Source organism: Hyaena hyaena, unplaced genomic scaffold (assembly GCF_003009895.1).
Source record: "Hyaena hyaena isolate Hyena2069 unplaced genomic scaffold, ASM300989v1 scaffold_9, whole genome shotgun sequence".
Taxonomy (NCBI): domain Eukaryota; kingdom Metazoa; phylum Chordata; class Mammalia; order Carnivora; family Hyaenidae; genus Hyaena; species Hyaena hyaena.
In genome coordinates this window covers 7,192,535-7,203,697 of record NW_024080641.1, presented here as the reverse complement: position 1 = coordinate 7,203,697, position 11,163 = coordinate 7,192,535, and the positions used below count along the sequence as shown (strand labels likewise).

Here is an 11,163-nt window from a genome sequence, read left to right as displayed (position 1 = left end):
CCACGCCCATTGGCCAGTCCCTGGCTGAGCCAGCATGTGAGCCTCGCTGAGACCTTCCCCCCAGGCCCATCCAAGCGTGGGCTCTCTTCCCCTCCGTGACCCTTGACCTCTGGTCCCCTTCTGTTCCACGGCCGTAAAAGAGTTGCTTCGGGAAGCTCTTTGCCGTCCCACATACCCAAATCTTCCAGCTAACCCCACGGTTCTTCCAGCCCAGCGGGGGCGGGCAGAAGCGGTGACGAGGCACTTTTTGCAAGGAAGGGGAGGGGGAATGAACAGACCCCGGCATCCTGGTGCGCGAGCGTTTCGGCTTTGGGGGCGGGGGCGCGGGGCTGGGACCAGGGCGCGGTCCTGGCCGCCACTGCACCCCCGCTCCCACTCAATCCTGTGGGTTTGGCAAAGCAGCTGGCAGGGGCATTACGGCCCATTAGCAAAGGCGAGGTTGCTGGGAGCCGAGGGGAGGGAGCGAGGGGCCTGGGAGGTTGGGGGTGGGGGGGAGCAAGCCTTCTCAGCTGCCACAGCCTTTTAGAGCAGGTGGTCAGCACGTGCGGGTGGGGCGGGGGGCGGCGGGCGAGTGAGAGGGAAAGGGTAGAAGGAGGTTCCCGGCAACAGATGGCCCAGGCAGGGCTGGGCTTTCAGACCAGAGGATGGGAGGGGGCTGGCCATCTGCACCTGGAGGCAGGCTGAGAGCTCCTCCCCCCCCCCCCCCCCCCCCCCCCCCCCCCCCCCCCCCCCCCCCCCCCCCCCCCGCCTTCCCCCAGCACAGAGAAAAGAGCCGGGAAGGGGAGTGCCACTTTTATTCCGACTGAAGTTTCAAACCCCCTCCCCAACACACAGAAAGGATGGAGGCAGCTGGTGGAGGGGTGAAGGCAGCAAAGGTGAGGGCTGCCTCCACAACCACTGGCCCCCCCTTTCACTGGCCAGATCCGTGGGAGACCTGAGGCAGAGGTGTGGGGCTCCCCATCTAGATGAGTCTGGATCTGCATGACTGGGTGCAGAGGGCCTGAGGCTCTTCAATGTTGGCAAAAATAAGTTAGTCCCTGAAGTAGAAGTGCCCGGACGCCCACATGGGAAGATCAAGATATGGGGGTGTGAAGTTGGGAGTTCCCTAGCCAGAGGTTCCCCCAGCCCCAAGGAAGGGAGCTAGGCAAGACTGGGAAGTCCGACAGGTGGTCCCCAGACCTGCAGGGGAATGGGAGAAGGTATCACAGCCGACGATGGCCTGCTTTGGGGCCAGAATCCTGGGATGGAGGCCGTCTAAAGGGTCTGACCCCATGTCCCTTCTGGTCAGGAGGCTGCAGGCAGAGGCTAGGCCTGGCGACTGGCCCAGTAGCGGTGGTAGGTGTCCTGGAAGAGGTCCCGGCAGGCGATGTGGGCACGGAGGCGGGCGCAGGCCAGGAAAGCCCCTGCCAGCTTGCGGTGCAGGGCGTAGGTCTCCTCAGGTGGTGGGCGAAGCCGGTGCTGCAGCAGCACGGGGATGAGGCCCTGCACTCGGCGGGCAGTGTCACCTGCCCCAAAGTCGTAGGGACCCTGGGTGGCGAAGGGCTCCCCCAGGATCATCACCGCCTCCACGTGGGCATCCGAGAATGCCTATGGACGGGGGAGAGCAAGAGACCTGCAGTGTGGCATACAGCCCCCCACTTAACCCATCTCCCTCAGAGTCTCAACTATAAACACAAGCCCCCTTCTCCCTGAGGAGGGCTAAGCAGCCGCCGCTCCTTCCAGAGCCCCCCGGCCTCTCCAAAATGGCCCTTTACTTCCTCTCAAAGCCTCTGTTCCTCTAGAACAGAGAAACAGCCTCCATCTCCCCACCCCCAGAACCCACTAGCAGCCCCCCACTCCCTCCTTCTAGAATAGATAAATGAGGCCCATTTCCCCAGGGTTTCTGTGTAGCCAAGTAGCCCTCATTACCCCCACTCCTCCCCAGAGCCCCCCAGTACAGATAAGCAGCTCCCTACCCATCCCCCCAAGTGCTTCCCAACCTTGGTTTCAAAGCCTGTGAGGAATTTGAGGTCCCGGGATTTCTGCAGGACCCGGTCTCTGTCTCCATTGGCTGCTGCCATCACCACCTGGGAAATGGGCATTCGTCAGAAGGTCAGAGGTCAAGGGAGTGGGGTTCATGGAGGGGTCTTGAAAACTGTGGAGATGAACCAGCTGGAAGCCTGGCCCTCCCTGTACCCACCTGCATTCTCGTCCACTTAAGCCCTCTCCCCTAGAAGCCATTCCCTCCTCGCCTTTACCCTGTCTATATATCCTTCAAGACTGTTCCAGAGCCTGGGGGTGGGGGCGGTCAGCGGTTCTACCCACCTGGCCTGGAACATAGCACCCACCTGGAAACTACCACAGTGAAACACCCAGAGGGAAATAAATGTCAAGTGCTATTCCTGGGTCCACACACTCAACTGGACAAGGACGTGACCATGACCCAGAACTGCACCTGAGGTTGCCGCGCGGCCATCTCCGTCATTGCCTGGTTGTCTGTCTCCTACAGGGGCTTGGGGCCCCAAGAGAGCAGGGATTCTGGTTGTGCCTAGTCCCACGTGGCACCAGGTCTGGCATTCAGGAGGCCCTCGGTGAACCTTTGTTCTGCAAGGTAGTGCGCGGAGCTGGGCGCCTCTCCGGCCGTGAGTGCACGTGGGGAGAGCAGGAGTTGAGGGCGCGGGCAGACAGAATCGAGAGCCAGCCTGCTCGGGCTCCTTCTCAGCTCTGCCACTTGCTGGACAAGAGACTCTGGGCAAGTCGCTTTGCTCTGGGGCCTCCGCTTTCTCATCTGTGAAGTGGGGATGATGGAAGTATCTTCCTCGCCGGTGGTTGTAGGGAGAGAGGAGGTGGGATCTGTGGAGTACTTAGCACTGAGCCTGCCTGCAGGATGAGCTGCCTGTAGGGGTGCATGTGAAGATCCCCACTTCACAGAAAAGGAAACAGGCTGAGTGGGGGAACAGCAAGGCACGGCGTGGAAACCCGAACCACTTTCTCGGGAGGAACGGGAATACGGGATTAAACGCGGCGGTTCTAGTCCGTCTCAGGCCCCCCTGCCCGAGCCTGTCTGGCCATCTGTCAGGCCTGTGGTCCTCGGGGACCGGTGTGACAGGGCTTTTTTAGACTGGAAAAGGCTGGGGAGACTGGAGGAGAGCCTTGCCAGGTAGGCCTGGGGGAGCATGGGGGGACGCACAAGATGTCCCAACTACAGAGAGAGAGAGAAGTCTCAGCTTTGTGCCTCGAGGGGCCTTGAGAGAGGGCCCAAGGGGCCTGGCGGTAGGGGGGGGGGGTGTCCCTACGTCACCAGCGGCCCCATCATCCCCTAGTCCCCAAGCCAGAGCCCTAGGCCTTGTCCTCTCTTCCCCGTCCCGGGCTCCCAGCCGCCAGTCCCCCAGGCGACGCCTTATTCTGAGGGACTTTTCTGATTCTCTGTGCTCCCCGGCTCAGTTCCCTTCCGTGGGTCCCCACGGCACCTGGATAAAGTTCAAGCTGCAAAGCATGGCTTTTCACACTCAGAGAGATTTGGCTCCAGCTCAGCCGGCCCCTCCTCTGCCCCAACCTGCTGGCCCAGTCAGAAATGAACTTGCTTTTGGTCCTCTAGGACTTCCTATTCACAGTGTGGTCCTGTACGTGTGTCATCACCTGGGCGTGGGCTAGAAATGCAGCACCTTGTGCCCGACTCCAGACCACGACGTGCGTTTAATAGGATCATGCCGGGCGTGGGGGCCGTGGGGTCTCCTATACACAGAAGTTTGAGAAGCGCTGCTCTAACGGGAATATCCCTTCTCTCCTGTTGGCCTCGTCAGTCTGGAATGCCCTCCTTGCCTCTTCCTGACTGGTCTCCTCATCCCTCAGGTCTCCACTCTGAGGCCTCCTCCTCCAGGAAGCTCCCCCTGACCCCTTAGGCTGGCCCAGCCTCCCCCTCTGGGGTTCTACAGTCTCCTGTGCTTCCCCATTCCAGCCCCCACCCCGCTGGGTCCTGTCAGTCACCCTCCTGGTGTGTGAGCTCCGTGAAGGTGGGCCCGGGGTTGGATGGGTGGCTGTTGTCCCCGGCATGGCCCGGAAGAGGGCTGGGCACAGGGGGACTGTCAGAGAATATTTGGATTGATGAGTAAATGAGTAGAAGACGCAGGTCAAATGGCTAATCTCAACTACTTAATGAGATGCCAGGAATAGGTGGGTGGGAGGGAGGGGCACAGAAGTGAGGAAGCGCTTCCTGAGGAGAGCTGCGTGCCCCCCCCCCCTCCCGCCCACCAAGCAGCCTGCAGGGGAGGTGTTTGAGTGTAAGGCTGAACAGCAAGGCCTGGGACAGCCTGGGGTGTGGGAGGTGGCAGGGCGGCCACTGTGAGCCTCTTAGAAAGGGGCTGGTCAGGCTTTGGGAGCACGGGCTCTGGACTTAGGCTCCCTGAAGCTGAATCCCCAACTTCTCTGAGCTCCAGTAACTTCCTCTGTAAAGTGAGACTAATCACGGTCCTGAGTCCATACATTCGCTCTACGGTTTAGGTGAGCGGTCACACGGATATAGCACCTCAAGCAGGGCCTGACGCCACATTAAGGGCTCGGGCGTTTGTTAACTGTTACCCTTACTTATGACTCCTTAACTCCAGCCGCGATAGTGCTCCTTTTCACCCCCTCACCTCAGTAGTGGGCTTGAGGCTGGCCCCTCAAAGACCCCAGAGTTGGTGGGGGGCTCACCTCGATGTAATGGTCTGTGAATTCAGTCCCAAATTCCCGGCTTGCACCAAAGTCCAGCAGGGTCACCTGGGGATGAGAGATGGTGAAAGGGATGCTGGGTGTCCACTCCCCACCCCCACTGTCTATGGTGGCTGGGGGCGGGGAGCGGGGCGGGGGGGAGCCGGGGTCCATTCCCACACCCTGCCCTCCTGTCAGAGTTCGGCCTGGTCCACGCTTCCCATCCACCTCCGTGTGAAAACTGAAGGGGCCTGGCTTTTATATTTCTGGTCCTACTTATTTTTATAATAATAGGTTTTAGGCATAGAAAGAAATCTGAAGAATAAATATGTGGAGAAGTAAAAAGAACACCCACAAATCCCAGCACCCAGTTTAAAATATTAAATGCCTCCCATGGACCCCAGCCTGTCCTGTCCCCATCTCTCCTCCAGGGTCACCCCTTTCCTGAAATTATTATTACCAAATTATTATTTCCTAAAATTCCCACGTATGAACTTCTACATTCTCTACATATGTGTGCACCTGTGAACAATAAATAGTACTGCTTTACGTGTTTCAGAACTTCATATGGGTGGCTCAGTTGGTTGAGCCTCCAACTCTTGGTTTTGGCTCAGGTCGTGATCTCACAGTTTGTGAGTTCGAGCCTTATGTCCGGCTCTGTGCTAGCAGCACAGAGCCTGCTTGGGATTCTCTGCACATACACCCCCACCCCCCGACCTCTCCCTTTCTCGCTCTCTCTCTTTCTCTCAAAATAAACACTTTTTAAAAACTTCATATAAAGGGTATTCATGATAGATATCCTGCAGCTTATTCTTTGTGCCCAACATGGTTTTGCAATTTATCCCCGTTGCTATGTGCAACTCGAGCTCGTTCATTTTTTTCACTACTGTGTAAGGACTTCGTTGTGTGACTTTACCACAATGCATTTATCTGGCTGATGGACACCATGGTTGTTTCTGGGTTTTGCTATTAAACACAGTGCCCTGTGGACACATGTGTAAGAGTTTCTCTAGGGCAGTGGAGTTCACACTATTGTTCACAACCCACAGTAAGAAATACCGATTATACTGGACACCAGTGCCTGTGAATACACAAATATAAGGTAAGACAAAACCATCCTGAAATAATATGGATCCCTCTCAGCTGCGACACACTCATATTTTCTATTCTATGGCTTTAAAACAAAAAGTGCTGTTAGGGGCACCTGGGTGGCTCAGTTGGTGAAGCATCCAATTCTTGGTTTCAGCTCAGGTCATGATCTCACGGTTGTGGGGCTGAACTCTATGTTGGGCTCTAAGCTGGGCATGGAGCCTGCTTGCAATTTTCTCTTACCCCCTGCCCCTCCCCCACTTGTTCTCTCTCCTCTCTCGCTCTCAAAAAAATAAAGACGTTGAAACCCAATAAACTGAAGTCAGGACTCCTGTCACACCCCCTTACCCAGAGTTAGAAAAATATTTCCAAGCAGTTTGAGCCTAGGAGGAATACAGGATATCTGTGCATTTAGGGGGGAGGAGGTGGCAAGGGACTGAGGCTGGAGACTCAGTGGGGCCACATGGCACTCAGCAGAGGGCTCAGACTTGATCCTGAGGCGGCTGGCAAGCCGCAGAAGGGACAGCTTGGCCAGATTTGATTTAGAAAGATCCCTTCGGGGACGGCTCACTTTGGTGAGCCATTTGGCAGCCAGCCACGCTGAGTCTTTCAGTCCAAACCCTCACCCCAGGCCTTTGGCCACCCTGTGTCCTCTGGCAGGAATGCTCTTCCCTGCTCTTCAGGTGGCCGTCCCCTTCTCATCTTTCTGGTTTCGGCTAGAGTGGCACTGCCTTTGAGAAGCCTTCCTCGACCTGGCCTACCTCGTGCTGAGTCAGCCCACTTTCCCTGGCTTCCCACAGCCCACTGTGCTTCCCCATCATGGTCCTGACTACTTGGTCATCATTGTCTGGTCACGGGTCCCTCCACTGCTCTGGGAACTCTGAGAAGGGCAAGGGTCAAGGTTGTCTTGGGATCACCGTCAAGAGGCAGCAGGTGCTCGGTGTGTTGTTCCAAATGAATGACAAGTGTGGCAGTGATGATGAACTACCTTCCGAAAGCTGTGCCACTAGGGCACCACGGTCTGGCGGAGATTCCGTTTCCCAGCAGCCCTTGGACCTAGACAGGCTGTTATGACCGGTTCTTATCAATGGAATGGGACCAGGAATGATGTGTCACTTCTGGCCAAGGCAGTGAGGGAGGGTGCTACCCTCTTCTCTTTCCCCTTTCACTGGAAGGAGAGCATTGCAAGGCCCAAGGGCATGACACAGTCACAGAGGGGAAGGTCCCTGGAGCCCTGAATCACCAGGCAGAGGAGGGCCGCTCCAGCCTGCTGTGTGGCTAATAACTACTATTGTGTTGAGCGACTGAAATGATCGGGAGCTATGTGTTACAGCAGCTAACGGACCTTGAGCCACATCATAGGGAACCAACCTGGTGGCTGGAGGCATCATACAGGAAGTTGGCCCAGTTGGGGTCCGTCTGCATGAATCGGAACTCAAACAGCTCCCGCAGACACAGTCTCAGGAGCTGGAAGCAGATCTGCAGTGGGGAGGAGTCACAGACACCTCAGAGTCACCAGTCCCGCTCTTTCTGCCACGGAGAGGGACCACGGGCCTAGCCAGCCCTGCCCCGGGGCAGTGCCCTCCCTACTGTCCCTGAAGACCACATACCTGGTTCCGGATGTCCTGGCTTAGGCCCTGGCACTGGTCCAGGGGGACCCCTCCAGCCAGTTCCATGCCCAGCACCCGCGTTGTGCACAGCTCCTCAATCACAGCTGGCACTCGGAAGAAGGGGTCATCTGCCAACAAGTGCCTGGGGCAGAAGAGAGGGGAAGGGACGGGACTTCATCCTTCAGGCCCCTGTGGCCCAGCTCGAGGCCTCCTCCTCCTTCTCCGAGACTTGCTCCATGAACGGCCTATGTCTTGCCTTCCCTCCTGCCCCCCTCTTGCCTGTCTGTCCTGAGTGATGGCCAATACCTGGCCAAGCCGACGTTCACTCAAGACATTTCATTCATTCGCTCATTCACCACATACCTCCCCAGTGCCTACTCTGTGTCTACCCCTAAGCTAAGTGCTGCTGGAGTCCCTACATTTCCGGTTGCCCCAGGATGAGCTCAAGGCACTAAGCTCGAAGAGCATTACTTCTTCATCAATTTATTAACTAACCAATGCAAAAAAGAGTCGCTGATATACAAATCCCCAAGTCCACGGCGATACTCATTGGCAAGTCCTTGGGGTCATTACTCTGAATGCGGGTTAATACTCTGACTCCTTCTTGGTATGTGTCCCTGTGGTGGACGAGGCTGGGTGACAGAGCGGTGGATGAGCTCGGGGCCTGCCCCCTAGACACCAGAGACCACATTCTAACAAATATACAAACAGGCTGATAATCGGCTGAGATAAGTGTGTCGGTGGAAGATTTGGGAGGCAAAGATTACGAGCAAGACTTGTGGTTGGGACCTTTGGAGGGGGCTGTGGGGGACGGGGTTCAGGGGGGCAGGGAGATCAGAAAGGCCAGGGGAATGATGTGGGTTTTATTCTAAGGGCACTGGGAAGGGGGCTTCCAGATCTCACGGAGGAGCACTCTCGCCCAGCCCTGTTTTGAGGCTTGTATTTTTTCCTTGCTTCTAAAATTTCTCCTGTTTGAATTGCTCCTCCTGGGCTGATTAAAGCACCATCCCCTGTTTCCTTCGCTCCCCTATGAGGAGGGTGCTCTCCCAAGTGTGCAGATTCCGGCCACCCGGGCTGTTAAGGGCTGATCTGGGACTGAATCCCACACCTGAGTCCAGGGCCCACGCCCCTGCCCACTGCCTTCTACTGCCCCTTCTCTCGCTCTGTATCTGCAGACCTTGGCTTGATAAACCCGTGGGCCATGCTGTGGAGGGTTTCACCAAATGTATTTTAACTGCTGCACATCACGATGCTTCTAAGATACAACCACATGGCTCCCTGCTGGTTCATTGATTTCCGCTGCTGTGGGATATTCAGCTGATGGATTATACCATAATTTATTTATCTACCCTGCTGGATGAACTTGATAGATTTGGGCTGTGTCCAGTTTGGGGCTACTGCTGCTCTGAGCATCCTGGAAAAGGGTTGATGGCCTACACCAGCCCAAGTGTCCCTGGAGCATTTATTTAGCAAGGAGGGGCATTATGGGGTTGTATGGGAATACTGAGCCTGGAGGATGCCAAACTGAACACTTATCTCAATTTCTCCTCCTGCCCACGGTATATAGGGGCTGTCCTGGAGCCCTGTCCTTTCTCGCTCATGTTGCTGTCAGACCGCTTATTCTTTGTCCAGCGGAATGACGGTATCTCGCGGCCTAAGTGCCTGATGACAAGTCCTTCTCCCTCACCAGACTCCATGTGGTTATGGCCCACATGGTCCCATTTGACAGATGAGAAAAGTGACAGAGAGAGGAAGTGGCGTGCCTGAGCTCGCGGAGGGCACAGGGGATAAATCAAGGCAGGGGTGATGGAGGGATGGATGAGCGAATGAAGAGAATAAAGAGTCTGCAGGCCCCACCCCAGGGTTCCAGCTGCCAGTGGCCGGGGTGGGGTTGTCCCGGGGTGGGGGTATCCATTTCCCGCTCATCCTGGGAGGGAAGCAAGGGGTCCCAGGGGGCGGGGGGGGGGGGGCTCTGCAGGGGGCTCAGCTCACCTGAAGTTCTGGGCACACGCCGCCTCACGGCGGTAGTCGCACTCCCAAGCCAGCTCCTGCTGCAAGGCCTGCAGGCTTTGCTCAGCAAACAGGCCTGCAGGGTAGCCGTGTCAGCCAGGGCAGGCCATGGCCTGTCCCCACCATGACAGCCACCCCCCAGGCTCCCACTCAGGGACGTTTTCTCTCACTGTCCGTCTGTCTCTCCAAGTCCCTCATACCTTCTGCCCCATTTTACCACGTCGTCTGTCTGCATACCTGCTGTCTGGCCTTCCCGCGGGCCTCTCCGGAAGTCACTCCTGGGGTCCCTCCCTCAGGCTGGGGTATCAGCCCCGAGGGGGGCCCTCGTGGTCACACACGCCACCTACTCTCCTTTTCACAGCCTCTCACACTGTTCTCACAGCCCTGAAATCTTGTTTCCAGGCCTCTCTCTCTCGGTTTCCAGGTCTCTCTCTCTCTCTCTCTCTCTCTCTCACACACACACACACACACACATGCACGCGCGTGGTCCTGCTTCCCTCCCTGCTTCTGTGGCTCTTTTCCAGGCCTCCCGTCCATCTTTGGGCACCCTGTGTCCCTGTGTGTCTGGCTCTGGCTCTGTCAGAATCTCGAAGGTCATCTATTTCTCACACACTCGGACCCTGCAGGCTCTCCCTGCCCTGTCGCTTCTGTCTCAAATGCGTGGACATACGCCATTTGCCCGCACTCACACGCTGCTGCCCCCAGCCGGCCTCCCCCCTCCATCCAGCCCCACTTTCTCCTGCAGGGCGTCCCTCCCGCGGCCAGGGAAGGAGGGGGCCTCACCGTCAGGCAGGGCCACGCTCATCTTCAGCACCGCCAGCAGGTTCTGGATATCACTCTGGATGCTCTGGGCAACGCCTGGGTACTGCGAGCGGGAGCAGGGAGGGACGGAGAGCGGGAGTCACTCCTCTGGGACAGTGGGGTGCCCCCCCATCCCCCCCGTCCCTCCCTCTCCTCACCTGGATCTTCACGGCCACCTCTGTCCCATCCCTCAGCATGCCCTGGTGCACCTGCCCAATCGAGGCAGCAGCAAAGGGCACCTCCTCCAAAGAGGCCACCTTGGCCTGCCAGTCCCTGCCCAGCTCCTCTTCGAGAACTCTCTGGGGACCGTGGTCAAAAGAAACAATCATCATCGCTGTTGTGGGCAGCAGAGTTCACTCTGTGTGAGCGCTTTATGTGTTAATAACGATGTTCGCCTCACACTGGCGGCTCTGGGCGAAGCTCCTGGCTACTACCCGACTTTATGGATGAGGAGACTGAGGCTAAGTCTTTTGGCAAAGGTGACAAGCCAGGTGCTGGCCAACTGGGAGACTCAGCCTGGACCTGAACTCCCGAGGCCACGTGGGCTACTGTGGGGACTGCTATGATGTAAAGTCAAGGCTGATAATAATCCCTCGTTATACTCCTATATTGTATCATCAACTCAAAGTTAATGTGATACAGAAGAACTAAGGGGCGCCTGGGTTTTTTTTTTTTTTTTTTTTTAATTTTTTTATTTGTTTCTGAGAGAGAGAGAGACAGCATGAGCAGGGGACGGGCAGAGAGAGAGGGAGACACAGAATCTGAAACAGGCTCCAGGCTCTGAGCTAGCTGTCAGCACAGAGCCTGACGTGGGGCTCAAACCCGTGAACTGTGAGATCATGACCTAAGCCAAAGTCGGACGGCCAACCGAGCCACCCAGGCGCTCCAGCACAAAACCTTTTTAAAAAGCACTATGAGGTACTAATGATGTGCCTGGGGGTATAATTTTTTAAATGTGTAGATCTCTATATTCAACATAACCCAA

At 56.8% G+C, this 11,163-nt stretch overlaps 1 protein-coding gene across 3 annotated transcripts in view; it reads right to left on the bottom strand.

The window, feature by feature from the left end:
- Positions 1 to 776: 776 nt before the first annotated feature.
- The window catches only part of COQ8B (coenzyme Q8B), a 22,254-nt gene continuing 11,867 nt past the window's right edge, over positions 777 to 11,163 (bottom strand). For 2 of the 3 annotated variants that reach the window (XM_039246066.1, XM_039246057.1), the window contains exons 8-15: positions 10,337 to 10,477; positions 10,161 to 10,242; positions 9,360 to 9,453; positions 7,368 to 7,509; positions 7,129 to 7,236; positions 4,672 to 4,737; positions 1,980 to 2,066; positions 777 to 1,587 (exon numbers count right to left, since the gene is read on the bottom strand). In XM_039246066.1, coding sequence (XP_039101997.1) covers positions 1,306 to 1,587; positions 1,980 to 2,066; positions 4,672 to 4,737; positions 7,129 to 7,236; positions 7,368 to 7,509; positions 9,360 to 9,453; positions 10,161 to 10,242; positions 10,337 to 10,477 — 1,002 coding nt within the window. In that variant the 3' untranslated portion in view covers positions 777 to 1,305. Of the gene's footprint in view, positions 1,588 to 1,979; positions 2,067 to 2,440; positions 2,768 to 4,671; positions 4,738 to 7,128; positions 7,237 to 7,367; positions 7,510 to 9,359; positions 9,454 to 10,160; positions 10,243 to 10,336; positions 10,478 to 11,163 lie in introns of those variants that run through there. The other variant, XM_039246074.1, reaches the window with a different exon arrangement.